Source organism: Canis lupus, chromosome 12 (assembly GCF_011100685.1).
Source record: "Canis lupus familiaris isolate Mischka breed German Shepherd chromosome 12, alternate assembly UU_Cfam_GSD_1.0, whole genome shotgun sequence".
NCBI classification, from domain to species: Eukaryota; Metazoa; Chordata; class Mammalia; order Carnivora; family Canidae; genus Canis; species Canis lupus.
In genome coordinates this window covers 64,558,934-64,579,420 of record NC_049233.1, presented here as the reverse complement: position 1 = coordinate 64,579,420, position 20,487 = coordinate 64,558,934, and the positions used below count along the sequence as shown (strand labels likewise).

The window sequence follows — 20,487 nt, the reverse complement described above, 5'->3', positions numbered from 1 at the left end:
GCAGGACTGGGGATGTCCCTGGAGTCTTGCTGTGAAATGGCAGAGGTGGGGAGGGGGTACCTTGGGCTGCCTGAGACATCCTAATGGAAGTCCCCCCAGCTTACCAGAGTCAAGATAATTCTTTTGGATCTGAGAAGATTAAACCACCTCTTTCAGGTTCACAGGGTCCACTCTACCGTGTGGAAACAATCCTGACTTGGGCGGTGCATCTGCACGGGACTTGCCTTTGACATCCCTGGCTTCTGCTCCACCAAATGCCCCCAGCCCCTGGTCAGGCCGACTAGCCCCTGGCCCAGCACTTAACATTTGTTATTAGATAGGTTGAATTGAAGATAAAAGGGTAATATTCAGAAAGAAACTTTGAGGAGGCATTTGGGGAGATGGGACTAGAAATTTCAGCCAAAAGTCAGGATGGGCTTGGGGCTGCTCTTGGGTGGCAAGGGGAAGGCCTGAGAACAGATGCATGAACATCACACATGAACAACTGAAGCAAGTGCACATTTGCATATATAATTGATGTTTGAACTGAGTGCTGTGTAGCACAGAAAGCGGGGAGGAGCTGGAGTGAGCCCCTTGGCTTGTACGTGGGATACTCAGGCTTTAGTGAAGAAAACAGTCCATCTGCGCACTCCTCTTTGGACTCCAGCTCACACTCAGGGGTGTGACGAGATAAACTGAGCACATTAAGATGATGAAGCATTTATTTAAACAGACATCCATTCCAATTGGGCAACCCCAAATGGGAAGTGATTAAGAGCACCCCACTGAGAGGAGGTAGGGGCAAGACTCGATGTGGAAGCAAAGCAAGGAAATCATTCGATGGGCTATAGCTTAAGCAGTTCTCTTATTTGGGAAAAGACTAGTTGGCTGTCTGTGATTGGTTGTCTTTAGATTTCAATTTCATAACCTTGAGGCATGTATAGGCTTAGGTTCTGGTTTGCATATGTAGGCTGCCAAGGCATTAGAGCCACCTCAGTGTAATGGCCTCCTGTTTAATTAATTTAAGAGGGAACAGATTCTCTTCACATAGCAGTCAGTGGGAAACTGGAGAATTTCTTGGAAAATACTCCCATCTTCCACCCTCCTTCGAGCCTCCTGCTCTGGTAAAGTGTCATGCAAGGAAAGGACTGAGTCTTTGTGTTGACTGCTAACGTGGTCTCCTGCTAAGAACTGCGGGGAAGAGTATAAGATTACTTACAAAAAAAAAAAAAAAAAAAAAAAAAAAAGATTACTTACCAAGATACCTTCCTGGGAGCCCTCTGGGATTATGGTCACCGAGCCCTCCTGCAAATTGCCCTTCATTCTCTCTCAGCCTATAGGACTTTCCCAATCAGCTAGGGCAAGTGTGAAGTTGTAAAAACAAATGCAAAACTTATTGTCTAGCCTGTACTTGCTTTGAGGATCCAGATTTATTTATTTTTTAATTTATTTATGATAGTCACACACAGAGAGAGAGAGAGAGGCAGAGACACAGTCAGAGGGAGAAGCAGGCTCCATGCACCAGGAGCCCGACGTGGGATTCGATCCCGGGTCTCCAGGATCGCACCCTGGGCCAAAGGCAGGCGCCAAACCGCTGCACCACCCAGAGATCCCTGGATTTAAATGATAGTACTAAGCTCTTTACCTATTAAAAACAACAAAATATTTTTAATCTGTGTTTTTATGCTTCCAATTCTTTTGACTTTGAATTCTCTATACAAACACATGATGGCTTACACTGGTATTTGGACATCCTGTAATTCTAGTATCTCTGGGTTTAGTTGTTACAGAAAAGTGCTGTCCAATATGGTAGCCACTAGTCAACTGCCACTGAGAACCTGAAACATGGTCTGACTTGAGGTGTATTATAAATAGAAAACACACAGTGGATCTCAAAGTTTTAGTACATGTGGTGGACAGATTCTGAGCACTCAAAAGTCTTTGTTTCACACCTGTATGGAATCTCCTCCCCTTTGTATATGGGTGAACCTGTGACTTGCTTCTAACACAATATGGCAAAAGTGATGGGGTGTCATTTCCACAATTACGTTACATAGACTGTAACTTCTGTCTTGCTAGCAGACTCCTTCTGTTGACTTCTTTGATGGTTTTGATGAAGTAACCCACCCCAGAGAACTAAGGGAAGCCTCCAGCTGGCAGCCAGCAACAAGATGAGTCCTTTAGTCTGGTAGCCCACAAAGAACTGAATCCTAAAAAAAAAAAAAAAAAAAAAAGAGAACTGAATCCTGCCAATAACTCTGTGAGCTTGGAAGTGGATACTTCTCCATTTGAGCCTCAGGGGAGACCCCAGCCTTGGCTCACACCTGGACTGCAGTCTCCTCAGAGACCCTGAAACAGGCCCACTAAGTTATGACCAGATTCTTGACCCACAGAAACCACGAGATAATATGTTCTTGTAAGCTGCTGTTTGTAGTGATTTATAATGCTACAATAGATGGCTACTGAACCAAAAAAGATTGTCCACTATCTCATTAATAATTTTGTAATTTTTTTTTTTTTTTTTTTTGAGAGTGAAAGAGAAAGATTGGGGCAGAGAGGAGGAGAGGGAGAGAGAGAATCTTAAGTAGGCTCCATGCCTGGTGTGCAGAGCCTGACACCAGACTCCATTTCATGACCCTGAGATCATGACCTGAGGCTAAATCAAGAGTCAGACACTTAACCAATTGAGCCACCCACGCACCCCAATAATAGCTTAATATTGATTATATGTTAAAATGATAGTATTTTGGATATATTAAGTTAAATAAATTATTTTACCAAAATTAATTTTACCTTTTTAAATTTTTAAAAATTTATTTAAAATTTATTTTAAAAGACTTATTAAAAAGAGAGATTTATTTATTTATTTATTCATGAGAGACAGAGAGACAGAGACAGAGACACAGGCAGAGGGAGGAGCAGGCTTCATGTAGGGAGCCTGATGTGAGAATTGATTCTGGGTCTGCAGGGTCACGCCCTGGGCTGAAGGCAACCCCAAACCGTTGAGCCACCCGGGCTGCCCCTTTTTTTTTTTTTTTTTTTAAGATTTTTATTCATGAGAGACACACAGAGAGAGACAGAGACAGAATTTTACCTTTTCTTAAAAAACACTTTTTAAACATGGCTACTAGAAAACTGAAAAATTGGGCAGCCCCGGTGGCACAGTGGTTTAGCGTCACCTGCAGCCCGGGGTTTGATCCTGGGGGACCCTGGATCGAGTCCCACGTCAGGCTCCCTGCATGGAGCCTGCTTCTCCCTGTGCCTCTGCCCCTCTCTCTCTGTGTGTCTCTATGAATAAATAAATAAAATCTTAAAAAAAAAACTGAAAAATTAAAATGTGTGGCTTGCATTATATTTATGTGGGCCAGCACTGGCATAGAACTCCAAAGAGAGAATTTCATGTAGTTTATGCAGTCCAGCATGCTGGAGAGAGCCGGTTGTTACATCCTTAGTTAGCATCACCCTGTCGCTTACTGGGGTATGCTGTCGAAATGGAAAATAATCTATCACTTCTGGAAAAGAATGATTCACTCTTTTTTGGAGATGGGGGAAATTGTTGTATAATTTTTGCCCCAAGGTGAAATCTGCTTAGTCTTCTTACTTTTGGATGCTGCCTTCAGGGTTTAATTTGTTTCAAATTAAGAGCAGGTGGCAGATGCAATTAAAGGGAAAAAAACAATTGCAAATCAAGCACGATTTTTAAAACTTATTTGCAATGGCAGCTACACATTCAGGGAATAAATGCTAATTATTTTGAATTATTTGTTTACTCATTGTGTCATATGTGTGCCATTTACTGATTAATGCTTTACAACTTATGCTACCTCTTTTATTGCTAATTAATAAAGCTAAAATGCAGGGTGCCTGGCTGGCTCAGCCAGTAGACCATGCGACTCTTGATCTCAGGATTATGAGTTCAAGCCCCACATTAGATATAGAGCCTACTTAAAAAAACAAAACAAAAAGCTAAAATGCTGTAGCTAGTGATTCTAGGAGACTTTTTTTTTTTTTAAGATTTTATTTATTCATGAGACACAGAGAAAGAGAGGCAGAGACATAGGCAGAGGGAGAAGCAGGCTCCCTGCAGAACCCCAGGATCACGAACTGAACCAAAGGCAGACACTGAACCACTGAGCTAGCTGGGAGCCCCTAGGAGACTCTTGCAAACCATACCCCCTCTGAAGGGTCTGATTTCCTCCAGGCATGTGCTCCCATGCAACTCCCCAGAGGATTGCTGCTGTCCAGAGCTATTGATCTGAACGTTAGGTTGTTCTAACCCTCCAAGGTGCTGGGACAGAGAAAAGGAGGTTGCTGAGAATGGCTAAAAGGTAACCGAGACATTTGGGTGCCCTGGGTAGAGCAACTAATTGGTATGCCTTTAACCATATTAGTTTAAAATATTTGTACCTTCCTGTAGAGGAGAGTTTGAGAAATTTCCGGAAGAAGGAAGAACTCTCTGTGGCAGCACCACTCAACATGTCCTCTACTATCTCAAGCCAATTAACCAGCAAAACAACAAAACAGGTTAACGGTTTTGATATTATTTCATTCAAGTATCTATCAAATATTTCTTCAAACCGCATATAAAATTCTCTAGAGAGGAGAGTTTTAAGTAAAGCATGCTCTGGGGCACTTGGGTGGCTCAATTGGTTAATCGTCTGCCTTGGGTTTAGGTCGTGGTCTTGAGGTCCTGGGATTGAACCCTGCATTGGGCTCCCTGCTCAGTGGGGAATCTTCTCCCTCTCCCTCCGCCCCTTCCCCCTGCTCATGCTCTCTCTCTCAAATAAAGAAAATCTTTAATAAATAAACAAACAAATCAATAAATAAAACATTGTCTTTCTCATTTTACTTTTTGTGATCCTGTAGAGTTCTTTGTAGATCGGTTACTAGGTAGTGTTTGGCAGTCCTACCCTTAATTTGATTCTGGTCAGTCATATGCATACATGTAAGAACCTCACTCAGATGAATTTCTAGTGTTTTTTTTGTTTTGTTTTGTTTTGAGATGTGAGGGGAAGGGAAGAGGGAGGGGGAGAGAGAGAATCTTAAGCAGGTTCCACCCTCCAGCGTAGCACTGGACATGGGGCTCCATCTCATGACCCTGAGCTCATGACCTGAGCTGAAATCAAGAGGTTTAGCTGGCCGAGCCACCCAGGTGCCCCTGCAAATGTTTTGTTTTGTTTTAATATATAAAAAGTTCTGGGTGCCTGGGTGGCTCAGTGGTTGAGCGTCTGCCTTTGGCTCAGGTCATGAGATCCTGGGGTTCTGGGATTGAGTCCCACATCGGGCTCCCTGCAGGGAGCCTGCTTCTCCCTCTGCCTATGTCTCTGCCTCTCTGTGTCTCTCATGAATAAATAAATAAAATCTTTAAAAAATAAAAACAAATAAAAAGCTCTGACAATAAAATGAGAAAAAAACAGGATGAGCCTTTGAGCAGAGTCAAGGGCTTACTAGCTTGATGCCCAAGGGTATGTGGAAAAATGACACCTATCATAAATATTCTAATTTCAAATGTATTTGAACGAGGATGTGTTTTCCTCTTGAGGCTGAAGGTGACTGAGGGAACCAAGTTCATGCCTCCGGGTACCATATCTTATAATCATACTGTGCGTAGTGTAACTGTGAGATTGAAGAGATAACTCCAGGACCAGTGGAGGTGGCCTCTACTGTTCAGAGGAGTTTATGAGCAGAACTGTGTTAGCCTTATGTATATAAGTCTGGGTGTTGAGAGAGACCACTAAGCTTCTCGAAGGTCTAATTTCAACCACATTCACCTAGATTTTTTTCATCTGTAATTATGCACCCCCACGGAGGATTTCAGGAGCTAGGAACACGTTCTAACTATCCTGGAAAATACGGTAGTTCTCTGCTTTGAAGCCTGACTGTGCTAACTTGCTTCTGTATCCTTTCAATAATGGACTCTATTTGATCTAATCAAGTCACATCTAATACAGCGTCTCCTCAGCCTGAGCTCACTCTTGACATGTCACTTCTGTGGACAGGCAACATGTACAAAGAACAATTTGTAAAAGGAGAATTGCAGGGGCACCTAGATGGCTTAGTCAGTTAAGCATCCAACTCGTGATTTGGGCTCAGGTCATGATCTCAGGGTTGTGAGGTCGAGCCCCGCATTGGGCCCCTGACTGGGTACGGAGTCTGCTTCAGAATCTCTCTCTCCCTCTGCCCCTTCCTCCCCGACTCTCTCTTTAAAATAATAAATGAATAAATCTTAAAAAAAAAAAAAGAAAATTCCAGGCAGCCCCAGTGGCCCAGCGGTTTAGGGCCACCTTCGGCCCAGGGCGTGATCCTGGAGACCCTGGATCGAGTCCCATGTCGGGCTCCCTGCATGGAGCCTGCTTCTCCCTCTGCCTGTGTCTCTGCCTCTCTCTCCCTCTCTCTGTGTCTCTAATGAATAAATAAATAAAATCTTAAAGAAAAATAAAAGAAGAAAAATCCAAGTGGTTAATAAGTAGCTGGAAAAAAAGCTTAATCTCACTGACAGTGAAAATACAAATAAAAATAACATCTTTTTCTGATGAAATTTAAAAATATCGTTGACACTATAATTCTCACATTTAGCAAAGGTTTGTGAATCAGGCACTCTCACTAGTGTTGTGAGTATAAATTTCTAGAGGACAAGTTGGCAGTTTATTTTCAAGACCCAAAGTTCCACTTTTAGGAACATAGCATAAGAAAACATGCAGAAATGAAAACAGAATACATGCATAAGGATGTTTTAATGTTATGTATAATAGAAACAAATGTCAAATTAGACTATTGTACGGTTGGGACACCTGGGTGGCTCAGCTGTTGAGCGTCTGCCTTTGGCCCAGGGCCTGATCCTGGAGTCCTGGGATCGAGTCTCGCATTGGGCTCCCTGCATGGAACCTGCTTCTCCCTCTGCCTGTGTCTCTGCCTCTCTCTCTGGGTCTCTCATGAATAAATAAAGAAAATCTTAAAAAAAAAAAAGAAAATCTTATGCACATTTGCTCATAATTCAGCAAAACAAAGAAACAAACTAAATATACAGATAGATGGAAGCAAAAATAAAATATTAAAAAATGTATTAGTGGTTACTTCTGATTAGTGAGCTGTCTGTAACGTTAATATCCTTCCTTTAAATTCAGTGTTATATGAGTTTCAGCTGTACAATATGATGATATTCTTTATTATACTTTCCTGTATTTTGGAAATGTATTACTTTAAAATCTGAAAAAAAGGGATCCCTGGGGGGCCAGTGGTTTAGCGCTTGCCTTTGGACCAGAGTGTGATCCTGGAGTCCCGGGATCGAATCCCACATCGGGCTCCCTGCATGGAGCCTGATTCTCCCTCTGCCTGTGTCTCTGCCTCTCTCTCTCTCTCTGTCATGAATAAATAAATTAAAATCTTAAAAATAAATAAATAAAATCTGAAAAAAATATATAAAAGATTATTGAGAGGAGGGTTGCCTGGCTGGCTCAGTCAGTAGAGCATGTGACTGCTGCTCTCAGTGTTGTAAAGTCAAGCCCCACGCTGGGTGTAGAGATTACTCAAAAAGAAAATCTTGGGGGATCCCTGGGTAGCAGCTCAGTGGTTTAGTACCTGCCTCTGGCCCAGGGCGTGATCCTGGAATCCCAGGATCAAGTCCCACATCAGGCTTCCTGCATGGAACCTGTCTCTCCCTCTGCCTGTGTCTCTGCCTCTCTCTCTGTGTGTCTCTCATGAATAAATAAATAAAAATCTTAAAAAAAAAAAAAAAGAAAAAATCTTTAAAAAGTTTTTTTTTTTACTTTTTTTTTTAAAACTCCAAGATCTAGATCCAAATATATGGTTCTCAATAGAGAATCTCTCTTCAGTCTAGCTAATTAAATTAAATTCATCTGGCTTTATTTTAATGGCTTACTATTACAGAATGCTTCTTCTTTGGAGTCACATTTTAAAACTCTATTGGGTAAGACGCAAGCAGCATCTGCTTTCGAGATTGTTGAGTAACGTTTCATTAAATATACCATTGTGTTATATGTTACAACATTCTTTTGGTTAATAAAAATCTTTAATCCAATTATCCCGGCCACTTAAAAGTTTAGTCATCTCTTAGAGCATGAGAGACCCGCTTGCTTTAAACCTAACATAAAGTGAAAGACCAGGAAAAACAAAGAGACATGAAAATACGATGGAAAGTCATCTAGGTATGAAAAATACACATACTTCCCACTCTTCCAATTGCATTATTTTCATGCAAAGGATCATTGAGGGTTCACACACAAATGGCAAATGATGTATAGCATCATTTTATGGCCTGGAGATTCTCTTCTGTGAGGTAGAAGTGAGATTTCAATGATTTACCCTAGAATTTAATGACCCTATGAGGCCTTGACTCCATCTCCTGTCCAGGAGCAGAATGGGAATTTTGAAAAGATCTCTTACAGGGAATGAGCCTACCCAGCTCAGGCCTTCCCCTGGCAAAAGTAAGGCCCAAACCCAAGCTTTTCTTCCCCTTCAGACTCCCGAATTGGTTGCTCTGCAGAGAGGATAAAATAAGGAGACTGAAGCTTCGCCAGGGGATTTTTCATTTTTTTTTTTCCTACAGCTCGGTTATTTTTCCTGAGAGCTTTTGTGCATGTGTCACCTGGACCCGAGAGAACTGGTGTCACTTGTCATAGGATGGATGAAATGAGGCAATACTATAATTTTTGTTAAGGAGCCTGTGAGGCAGCCCGGGTGGCTCAGAGGTTTAGCGCTGCCTTCAGCCCAGGGTGTGATCCTGGAGATTGGGGATCGAGCCCCACGTCAGGCTCCCTGCGTGGAGCCTGCTTCTCCCTCTGCCTGTGTGTTTCTGCCTCTCTCTCTCTTTCTCTGTGTCTCTCATGAATACATAAATAAAATCTTAAAAAAAAAAAAACAACACCCCATAGCCTGTGAATGATGGAAGGAAGGAGGGCTCCTGGAGAGGGCCAGGACATCCCAAGGCCACTAGGGCTACAGAGGTGGGCTTTCCACTTGCTTGTTTTCTGGGAGTCTGGGAAGGAAGGCCCTAGAATGTATTGGGTTATTAATTTATTTAAATAATTTTATTTGGGATCCCTGGGTGGCGCAGCGGTTTAGCGCCTGCCTTTGGCCCAGGGCGTGATCCTGGAGACCCGGGATCGAATCCCACGTCGGGCTCCTGGTGCACGGAGCCTGCTTCTTCCTCTGCCTGTGTCTCTGCCTGTCTCTCTCACTGTGTGTCTATCATAAATAAATTAAAAAATTTAAAAAAAAAAAAAATAAATAAATAATTTTATTTAAATATTTTGTGAATGAATAATGATACAAAATTCAGAAAGTACAAACCAGTATGTAATGAAAAATGGGTCTTAACGTTTCTGCCCTGGCCAGCCAGGTCCCCTCCTTGGTGGCAAGCACCGCTATCAATTTCTTCTGTATCTTTGTGGAAATAGTCTTTTTCTGTCTAGTTTTTTTTCTTTTTTTAATCACAGATAATATACTGTACATAGTGTTCTGTATGTACAGAAATTCTTTTTTTCACTTAAGAATTTATCTTGGAGCTTTTTCTTTGTAGTACATAAGTACTCTTTTTTTTTTCTGTTAAATGACTTAAAATATTTCATGATACGGATATACTGTCACTTCTATAGCTGGGCCTCGGGTCTTTGATACTTGATTTCCAATCCTTTGTGGTTATAAACAGTGCTGCAACAAATCTTTGAACATATATCCTTTTAGATTTCTGCAAAAGTATTTTTAATACTGATAGATGTCAAATTCCTTTCCATAATCCCATCAGCATTGAGGAGAGGGCCTGCTTTCTCACATCCTTGCCAACACAATGGGGGCACTGAATTTAAAATCTGGCCAAGGAGATTAAGAGTTGTTGGTGCTGCTGCTTCTTTTTTTTTCATTTCCTTAAGAAAAAAATCCCCGGATGCTTAGAGGTAGGCATCCTACTACCCAATTTACATCTGAAAATGCAATTCTGTGCACATAATTCTTTCACTTTACATTTGTTTTCTTATTTGGATGGAGCTTAAGACCTGAGAGAATTTCTTTGAGAGACTCTACAGGGGAAAAAAAGAACCAAAAGTTAAAGAAGTTCACCGTGGTTTATTAGCTTTATGGGGCTTCAAAAATTCAGGGTTTTTAAAATCAACACAAAGGAGTTTTTATTGTTTGACAGTTAGAGCTGAGGGGGGTCCTTATGGCCAGCAGGGGGCAGCATGTACCCACAGAGTCAGGGGGAGCCTCCACCAGCGGATTGAACCAGCTCCAGCACGGGACTCAGAACCTATTCAGTCAGAAGCGCTAATTCACTTTGTTACCTTCGCTGTCAACTCACAGTTGAAACGACACTGGAGTTCCTGAGTACAGAACAAGGCTTAGCTAAAAAATCAGGATAAATTAAAATATTAAATGCCAGCCAAATCTAGGGTGGCATGAAATAAGGGGAAAGAATATTGTGAACATAAATAAGAATAGCACCATATTGTAGAATAGAATTTAAATGAAATATTTGATTATTCCAGCCACCATTTCTGGTATAAAGCACAGAAGGAATATCTTTTATTGGATTTTAATATATTTCACATCCATTTTTCTGAGAAGTGCTAAAAATGTCAAATAATATCTTCTACTGCCCTAGAAATAGGATTTATTAGTTCGCCTTAAAAAGCAAATTAACCTGCTCCCTTAATGTGAGTCCATTCAAGCAGCAAATACTGATTGACTGCTAGGTGCAGAGGCTATGAGGTAGAGAAGACAGGGCCTCCGCTCTTGCTGGCGAAGTAGAGAATACCTGGGACCTGGGTCAGGAAGCTGTGGCTCTAGCTTCAAGGTGAGGCACCATAACTGGCTACGGGGCCTTACACAAGTTACTTCTCCTGCCTCAGAAATGTAAATGAAACTAAGGTCACTGACCTCACTGGTCTCATCGCCGCACATATAAAATGCCACATGCAAAGATGCTTGAAAAAAAGAGCAAATGCTATACAAATGAAATATTAAAAAAAAAAACCCATAATGAATATGCCCTATAGCAACAGAAGTGGCATCTTAGTGAGTTCTTACTATGTGGTGGACACTCTGCTAAACATGCACCTTATCTCAGTTAAGTGCATAATCCTGTGAAGCGGGTAAAATTTGCCAGGTGAGGAATTCATGGGTGTAGGGTGGACTGTTAAAGAGTGGTGAGTCAGGATTCAAATACAGGTCTGACTCTGGAGTCTACTGTAAGGTGTGCCAGTCTGGTTCTGTACTATTCCTCAGAGTTCTGAACTTAGAAATTGTAGGTAATGGGATGCCTGGGTGGCTCAGTGTTTGAGCGTCTGCCTTTGGCTCAGGGTGTGATCCCGGGGTCCTGGGATCAAGTCCTACATCGGGCTCCCCGCAGGGAAGCTGCTTCTCCCTCTGCCTGGGTCTCTCTGCCTCTCTCTGTGTCTCTCATGAATAAATAAATACAATCTTAAAAAAAAAAAAAGAAATTGTAGGTATTGCTCCCTTAGTTTTACTAATAAGAGAACTAGTATAAAAAAGTTAGGTCACATGCCATCTCATGAAAAAAATAGTAAAATATAAAGTTATGGCTTTCCACATATTCCTCAATTTATTGAATCAACTGGTTTTAAGATCATTCCGTGAAATAATTTCTCTGTAAAAATTGAAATTGGAGGGGTACCTGGCTGGCTCAGTCTCCAGAGCGTGCACTCTTGATCCCAGTGTCGTGAGTTCAAGCCCCACATTGCATGTGAAACCTACTTAAAAAAAAAAAAAAAAAAAAAAAAAGGAAATTGGACATGTGTCTTAAGAAAAATTCTAGGAGAACTGATGAGATTCACAATTTAGTAGCGTGAGTTATTATTGGCTAAGGGAAAAAGCAGACAAATGAGTACAGGAAACCAGGAGCAGATAAACATGAAGAAATCATCGACAAAAAGAATCCCAGGGGAAAGGTTTGGGCCGGTGAAATGGGCATTTGTCAAGAGGGCTTTTTCCAGGAGGGCTAAGCCTGCAGAATCGGGAATTGCCAACGCTCTGGGCCACACCCTGTATAGGATGCCCAGGGGAACTGCTAAGCAGATGTGAAGGGCCTTGCTTTGTGAATTATGCAGTCTCATTAGCTGGTGATGAAGTGGCTCACAAAGCAGAGATCCCAAGTCCCTTCCCAATTTGGGGTACTCTTTGATGCTTGTTATTTCTTTCACAAGTCACAGCTGCAAAGAAGGTAAGTCGTTTTCCAGTTCCTGGGACCTTCCGTGCAAGAGCAACCACCACCTGAGAGCTCCGGCATGAGACAGGCACTGTTCTAACACTTTATACACAGTAACTCTTTAATAACCAATTAAGAGTGGTTCTATTACCTCCATTTTACAGATGAGGAAACTGAGGCTTTCTCTGGCACAAGTAGGATTTGAACGCAGGCACTCTGAGTCGAGAGCCTGTATTCTTAACCATTCCATTAGTCCAGCTCCTTAAGTTAATAAGAGGAGGGAGGAGGTGGGGGGGGATCAATAAAAATAAAGGCATGCTGTGAATACCACCACTTAGTACAATAAGCTGCTTCTCGAGCACCTGCCCAGGTGCTCGGAGCCCTGCCTTGGAAGTAGGCACTCCCCGAGCCCCAGTCCGTTCACACCGCAGGAGGCTGGAGAAGGTTATTTCTATACAATGGGATAACCCTGGTGCAGGACAGAAATTCCTGTGTTCCCAAGCACATACCGAATGTGGAAAGTTACTGAGTTAGAGGCTGACCACTGAGGCACAGAGCCACTGGGCCAACGACCCACCACTGTGGAGCCCATTGTCACGGGACTGTTGGGGAAAGGTGAGATTCCAACAAATCCACGACCCTACTAGCTTGGGTCTCCGTTGTCCTCCTTTAAAGACCCTCAGACGCTCCGGCAAACTTTAAGAGGCTTAAATCCTGCAATAAACATTCAAACCGAAAATATTCCACTGGTAACATGACTTCCACTTCTGCTGGATGCCCTAAAGTTTTTGCAGTAGAACGGCTGGAAAATATTTTCCACTCAAACCTGCAGAATGACTAATCTTCCTATTTGCGCCAGTTCATTAAATTGCCTAATGGCAGCGACGGAAAAGTCAAGGCCCGTCCCCAAAAGCTCAGGCTTTGAGCGGATGACGACCAAGTGCTTTGCAACGGCGCCCCAAGAAGTGTGTCCTCCAGGAATTCCGGAGGGGCCGGGAATTGTAAAGGGGCCGCCAGAGAGGTGCGGGGTCCCCAGTGCGGCTGGGGCTGGAGGGGGAGGGGCGGCCGGCGCCCCGGGGGGTCGTGGCCGCGTGGCCGCCGACAGGGGCGCGGGGAGCGGAGCCCAGGCTGGGGGGCGGGTGCGCCCCCGGGATGCGCCCCGGGGCTCCGCGGCGAGGCCGGCGCAGGGCTCGGAGCACAAAGCGGGGGGCCGAGCACACGCGTCCCAGGAGCCCCGGAGCCCAGGAGCCCAGGAGCCCGCGAAGGGGCCCCCTCCCCTGGGGCGGGGGCCGGGGAGAGCCCAAGCCGGGGCCCCCCTCCCCGCGCGCCCCGGCCCGGGACCGAGGGCGGCTCGCCGCGCGGGGGCCCCGGACGTCTCTTTCGGGGGTGGGGGGAAGATGGCAGGTCCGGGGAAACAAAGGGAACTTGGGCCGGGCCCCGGGAGCGGCGTGTGTGGTTCGCGAGTTCGCCCCGGGTCCTGCGTGGGAGTCGCCGGGCGCCTGTGCCAGCCTGCGCGCTGCCCGCCCCGGAGCACAAAGCCGCGTGCCGCCGGCGCCCCGCCGCCCACCTGCCGCGGCCCGGCCCCCCGGGGGCTCCGGGGCGGCGGGGGGAGGGGAGGGAGGGAGGGAGGGAGGGAGGGGCGCCCGAGCCCGGCGGGGGGCGGGGGGCGGGGGGGCGGGGGGCGGCGGCGGGGGGAGCGCGGGTGGGCGGGCGGCAGCACGTCACGGCTATTGTGATGGTCCCGGTATATAAGGTCCCGCCGGCCGCGCTCCCCACCTCGCCTGCGCCCGCCCCGAGCCCGCGTCCTCCACTCGCCCCGCAGCCAGGGACACGCGCCGCGCACCGACCCCGACGGAGCGGACATGGGCAGAGCGATGGTGGCCAGGCTCGGACTGGGGCTGCTGCTCCTGGCGCTGCTCCTACCCACGCAGGTGAAGCCCGGGCGCCCGGGGGCTCGGGGTCGGCGCTGGGGGGGCGGGGCGGAGCGGCCCCCGGGGACCGGCCTGCGCCCCCCCTCCCCGCGGCCGCCGACTGGGGCGCGGACGCACAGCCCCGCGGCGTTCGGCCCGGGGTGGGGGTGGGGGTGGGGGTGGGGGGCGCGGCCCCGGGGACAATGCACCTCCGCGCGTGGGCGGGGGGCCCCGGCCCGGCTGTGGGGCGCGCGGAGACCTCGCGCCGTCCCGGGAGGGCAGCGGGCTCGCTGCAGGGGCGTCCTCGCCCCGCGCGCACCGCACACAAAGGGGGGACGAGCCCCTTCGGGGGCGCAGCTGTCCGCCCTCCTCCGCCCGGCCGGTTCGGGGCCCCCGAGGTGGCCCCCCCGACCCCGCGCCCTCCCGGGGACCGCCTTACGGTGCGCGCCCCACCTCGTGCCCCCCCGCGGCCCCGCGGCCGCCCGATCGGTGCCCCTGGGCGGGCGGCGGGGGACGCTTCGGCCCCGAGCCCCCCGCCCCCCCCCCCCCTGCCAGGCTTTGTCCCCGCCGCCGCCGCCGCCCCCTGCCCGGCTGCGCTCTCCCGGGACCCGACCTCGCGTCCGCGCGGCTCCCGGGCGCTGCGCTGCCCCGCGGGGGGTGGGGGCGGCCGCGAGGGCGGAGGCTCCGGGGACAGCCGGGCCTGGGGGGCCCGAGCGGGGCGGGGGGCGGCGAGGAGGGTCGGTCTTCCCGGCAGCTGGCGCCCAGGGGCCAGGGGTGGGGACGTGGGCCCCGGGGAGGAGCGTCTCCCGGGCTTTGCCTCCGACAAGTTGGGCGCGACGGCCTGGGCTCACCGGGCAGCGCTCCTCAGTTTCCCCTCCGCGGCCCGGTAACTGCACCCTATTGTCTTGCGGGTCGGCTGCGCTCCCGAGCCTTCCGCGGTTCCTCGGTGGGGGAGGGGCGCGGCCGCAGGGAACCGGGCTGCTCCCCCACCCCCTCCCGCACCCCATCTCCTCTCCGACCAGATTTCCCCCCCACACACCCCCGAAATTTCAAAGAGGGAGGCTCTAGTGAGGCACATCTAGTTTGGGTGGGGAAATTGCTGTCTGATGTCCATTTCCTAGATTAACATTAGTTTCTTTTGTTAGTGGAGCAGGACCTTTAGATTCTCCAATTTGGTGCACTAGGCTCTGTGACAAAGGTCACCTGCTGCACTATGGGGTCTTTGTATAAATGAGAACAGATAACCCAGGCATCCCAAACCAGGTATTGTCCCCAAACAGCGCCCCGCTTTAAATAATTTCCCATATCATTCATGCTTTCCTTTTAGTGGGAGTGCTATTTCCTGGTAGGACAAGCTGAATCTTGCACACAGTAGGTGCCCAGGAAAGATGTTTGATTTGATCAACATTTTTCTTTAGTTTTTTTTTTTTTTTTTTGGAGGGTGGGGGTGGCGGGTAGGGTTTACATATTTTAAGCCCCTATTTGCCTAATGATGGGTTTTACAACAAAGGGAGCTGATGCTGCTACAGGATGGATTTGTCTTGGGATCCTAGGCAGCGAAATGTGCATGTGGCCCAGACCTGCTCCCTTGCCACATCCTCCCTCCTGCCTGTAATCAGAAGCCCTTGTAAACCCTCCCTCGCAGGGAGAGCTGAAATCTCCCATCTGCCTTTGTTCTGTGACAAAGGAGAGATTATCACGTGCCCCGCTGGACTGTGCATTTCGTGACTTGAAAAATCAGTGTGGGGAATGATGCCACTCAGGCAGCGGGACCCTGGGGGAACCCTGGTTCTTGGCCACAGCGCTGGGCTTAATGACCAGGCAGGGACGCTGCCACTGGTGAAAACTTAACACCAGACCTCCTTGGTGTCTTTTGTGAAGTCATTCTGACTTCCTGTTGTTTGGAGGAGAAGTCTTTATGCTTCAAGGAAAGGGCTCCTATCTTTCAGTTTAAAACCCATATTGTAGCCATTTCGGGGACTGTATATATCTATAGAATTTCAAGATTTCAGGGAGCAGATAGGGTATCCCATGTCCCCTCCAATTAAATGCAAGGCTGTGTTAAGTGGGTATGGGAAAGTTACCTAGCAAATCCAGGGTAGACCGTTTTACAAATTCACAAATTGTACAGTATTTTAGAATCCAAGTGAGTCATGCAACTGTAAAATCTTCCACTTCCTGGGAGAATAGAGTAAATCTTTTTGTGATGCCAGTAAGTCAATATGGTCACAAAAACTAGATTTGTTAATTTGGTCCTTTATTTCTTCAAAAAAGAATTAAAAATAAAGTCACACTCTTGAGAGTTATAGTTACCGAGGAACAGTTTTGGTTGCTGCTACTTGTAGTAATTTAGGCATCTGTAGGTAGTTTGTGTTGAAACTGAAAGAATGATTTACTGGGACTAAGCAAGAATTCAGAATTAAAAGGGCAGGGGTAAGGAAATAATGGGAGAAGAGCAATTTAAGAACATATCATCTATCTAATTGCATAGTAGGTGTACAGGGAGGCAGCTGTGATGTGTGGAAATTTATCAGTGTAACTTTTTTATATATTTTAGATTTATTCAAATCAAACAACTATTGTAACACTTTCAAGTAACTCCTCCCAGAGTACCTCGACTGCCCCAAATCCAGCAAATACCACCACCACACCAACTGGCGGTGCTCTGCTGTCAACAGCCAGTCTCTTCGTGATCTCATTCTCCCTTCTACATCTCTACTGTTAAAAGACTCAGGCCAAGAAACGTCTATACTTCCCCATCTTCTAAACCCAATCCAAATGGCGTCTAGACATCCAGTGTGACAAGGAAAAATAAAGGTCTTCATTGAATCTGCTAATTGCACACCTTATTTTATTGACACAAAATGTTGAGGATCCCAAATTTGATTGGTTTGAAGAACATGTGAAGGGTTTGACTAGATGATGAATGTCTATTAAATCTACTGGAGTTTCATGTACAAGATGAAGAGACAACATCCAAGATTAGATAAGAGATAATTTCTTTAAATGTGGCTTAAAAAGTATGGACATGTAAAATTCTACCTTGAAAATGAGAATAGATTTTCTCTTACCGAGATGTAAAAGATGGGATATGAACAGATTCAGTTTTCATTCGGTTCATTAAATCTTGAAGGCCATAAAACGGTTAATACAAGAAGCTTCCATGATTCTATTTATATGTACATTAGAAGGAACTTCCAGGTGTTACTGTAAATCCTCAATGCATTGTTTCAGCAGTACTAATTTAATGCCTATGTACTCTAGATAAAAGTTTTACATTGTTAAGCTATCACTGTTTCTTGGGAACTGAACTCTTTCCTCTGAGGCTTTGGGTTTGACATTGCATTTGATTTTTTATATAGTAATTGACATGTGCCAGGGCAATGATGGATTGGAATCTACCCCTGATTGTGAAGCATAACGAATAAATTTTGCTTAAATACTTATCACTTATTCCTATTGAACAAGGGTGCCAGATTCATTTAGCTAAACTGATTCCAAAGAGTAGAAGTACGTTGACTTCAACTAATTTCAAAATGCTTATTTCTGCATAGGTGGAGTACTTCTTAAAATTTAAAAATGATCTGTTTTGAAGGTAAAATCGACAAATCTTGAAATTAAAAAAGGCAAAATATGTGCGGGAGCCAAAAATCATAAATCAAGTTTTTGGGAAGTGAAGACTGGAAGCTTGCTTACATTAAATTCGGAAAAACTTTTATACTTTTTCTGTAAATACTTTTTTTTTTTAAAAAAAACTCTGAATCAGAATAGCCACATTTGGAACACTTTCTGTTAGTCAATATTTTTAGATAGTTAGAACCTGGTCCTAAGCCTAAAGTGGGCTTGATTCTGGAAAGTAAATCTTTTCACAACTGCCTCGATGCACAGAAAGCTTTTTAAAAATAGACACTCTAAGGTCTTTTGTTCGCATGGTCACACACTGATGCTTAGATGTTCCAGTATCTAATATGGCCACAGTAGTCTTGATAACCAAAGTCATTTTTCCCATCTTTAGGAACCTACACCAGAACAACAATATCCAACAGATCTCAAGCTACTGTGTGTGTGAATGAACATTACGTTTTGTTTCATCCCTGAATGCTGTACATCAGTTTTGGATTGTATATTGTGTTTGTGTATTTATGCTTTGATTCATAGTAACTTCTCATGTTATGGAATTGATTTGCATTGAACACAAACTGTAAATAAAAAGAAATGGCTGAAAGAGCAATCTATTGAATTTTAAGGTTTTTTTTTTTTTTTTAAGTCGGGTAGTTGCAGAGGGAGAGAATTTTCAGCAGGCCCCATGTCCAGCTCAGAGCCCAGTGCAGGGCTTCACCTCCTGACCCTGAGATCACCATCTGAGCCAAAACCAAGAGTTGGACGCTTAACCAACTGAGCCACCCAGGCGCCCCTACTGAATTTTAAGTTTTTCTTATTTTATTTTATTTTATTTTAATTTTTAAAAATTTTTTTTATTTTATTTGTGTGAGAGGAGACTCTCTACCGAGCAGGGCGTGCCATGTGGGGCTCAATCCAAGGACCCCAGGATCATGACCTGAGCCAAAGGCAGCTGCTTAACTGAGTGAGCCACCCAAGTGCCCCAGATTTTAAATTTTTTCTGTTGCAGCAAATACTTTGTGGCTTATCATGATTGTAGGAGTCTATTTAAACTATTAAGAGCTTATCAATATTTTCTTACCAACCAAAACATTACAGTTCAGCTGTTTTGCATTGCCAATTAGCAGGAGGTTTTATTTAAAGAGTTAATTTGGAAGTTGTCATCTTTAAGCTCTTAAGGAAGGGAGTACCCCTAGTTATTCAACAGCTGTTGGATGCCAGCTAAATTCCAGGGTACTGAAGATTGAATGCTGAACTTGCCGGGCAAGTTACTTTGGTTGGGAAAGAGTATGTACCTGATGACAGATAAAGCAGTATGTCCTGTCACCTAGTGCTGTGAGGAAAAGTGGCCAGAGTGGTGAGTCACAGGCTATGGACTGAGTGATTATGGTCTTGGGCACTTGAGCGGAGATCTGGGGGACCATTTCTGATGGACCATTTCTGATGGAGAACATGTGCTAAGTCCCGGAGTCTTTAATTACTGGCACTGTTTTCACGTCTGCACTATGGTTCACAAGTCCCTTGGTTTCCTAAGCTATGGCTTCCATCTGCTCCTTTCACACTCTAGAGTTCTTTGACCCTTCTAGTGTATTCCTGGACTCTATCTCTAACATCTTTTTTGCTGGTCAGGGACTATCAGAAAAGACAGGATGGAACTTGGGAATGAGTGGGACCTAGTCCACAGGTGACAATTTCTTCAAGAAACCAGTTCTATTAAGGCCTTTGAGCTGATGGGATTAGGCCCACCCAGAGGAGAGTCCAAGTCAATAGATAACAGACATTAAAAACCTTTACAAAAGACTTCATAGCAACACCTAGATTAGTGTTTGGCTGAACAAGGGGACTACCCAAGTTGACACATGAACTGATGGTTATACAGTCCACCTCTTGTCAACCTGGCACTCACACTCCACTTTGAACCATACTTAATCAACAAATAAGGACAATAACAAGGTCCTATATCTGATGTGATAGAACTATTCCTGCATATGACCCTGAACAACCTTCTCCCTAGAAAAGGATGCAAACTCTGAGTCATGCTCACTCTTCTTGATGATCTACATAAGTAATGTAATATGAAGTTTACTGTTGTTAGTATGTAATGATACACGATGAGGGAAGAAAACAAATTTTCTATTTCTGTGTGTATATATATGTGTGTGTACGTATATATACAAACATAAGGAAGAACTTGACTTAGTCCTCAATTCAACAACCAGTTACATGGCTATACCTGGTATTTATAGCTGCCTTCCATCATCCATTTCATAATTTCCTTTGCCCTCAGCATGTACTTCAGCTGGTCATAGTTCTCAACCTGGAGAGGTGACCTAAACCTTTGCCTGAATTTGGTTGTAGTTTCCTACTGACTTGAAACACAGGATATATAGTACTAAGAGATGCCCCAACAGATCTGTTATTCCAGACATCCTCTTCCTTAAACTTCATTGTGTAGTAGCAACCAAAATTTCCCTTGGGTCAGGATCAATCCAAACAACACAGTAACTCCCTTTGTTGATTCAGAGATTTGTGGAGCTCAAAGTGGTTGGGTGACTGTCTCAACTTCTGGTTCAGTGGACTGACTACTGTGTCTACTGGTGGAAGCTTTCCTTCCTTTAGAACTAAGATCTCTGGGCCAGCAGAGCAGAAGATCTCAAGGATAGGAAGTATACATTTTGCTAGTGAATCACATATTAGAGATAATAGTGAGTGGTGCCACCCCCATCTTCACCCCTTGGTTTCCTGGATTAGCAAATTGTGGCAAAACAATGGGAGAAACAACACCATAGTTGGAGCATA

The 20,487-nt window shown here is 45.3% G+C and overlaps 1 protein-coding gene and 1 long non-coding RNA gene across 4 annotated transcripts; one reads left to right on the top strand and one right to left on the bottom strand.

The window, feature by feature from the left end:
• Positions 1-1,278: 1,278 nt before the first annotated feature.
• On the bottom strand, positions 1,279-15,085 carry LOC111098377. Of its 3 annotated transcripts, none has more exons than XR_005368093.1 (3): positions 14,919-15,085; positions 11,627-11,702; positions 1,279-2,189 (listed from the first exon to the last, which is right to left on the bottom strand). It is a non-coding gene; the product is annotated as an uncharacterized LOC111098377 (long non-coding RNA). The 3 variants fall into 3 exon arrangements; XR_005368094.1 differs by lacking the exon at positions 1,279-2,189 and adding an exon at positions 9,843-10,335; XR_005368095.1 differs by lacking the exon at positions 1,279-2,189 and adding an exon at positions 9,843-10,313.
• Positions 13,018-18,307, top strand: CD24 (CD24 molecule). The gene is made up of 3 exons (XM_038554853.1): positions 13,018-13,178; positions 13,911-14,088; positions 16,625-18,307. The coding sequence occupies exons 1-3, from the start codon at positions 13,033-13,035 to the stop codon at positions 16,790-16,792; spliced, it is 492 nt and encodes a 163-aa protein (XP_038410781.1). The 5' UTR covers positions 13,018-13,032; the 3' UTR covers positions 16,793-18,307.
• The last annotated feature ends 2,180 nt before the right edge of the window (positions 18,308-20,487 follow it).

Coding starts and splice junctions, on each gene's coding strand:
- CD24 (XM_038554853.1), top strand. CDS start 13,033: ATGGCAGCGACGGAAAAGTCAAGGCCCGTCCCCAAAAGCTCAGGCTTT. Junction 13,179..13,910: donor GTAAAGGGGCCGCCAGAGAG/GTGCGGGGTCCC, acceptor CCGGTATATAAG/GTCCCGCCGGCCGCGCTCCC. Junction 14,089..16,624: donor CGCTGCTCCTACCCACGCAG/GTGAAGCCCGGG, acceptor TATATATTTTAG/ATTTATTCAAATCAAACAAC.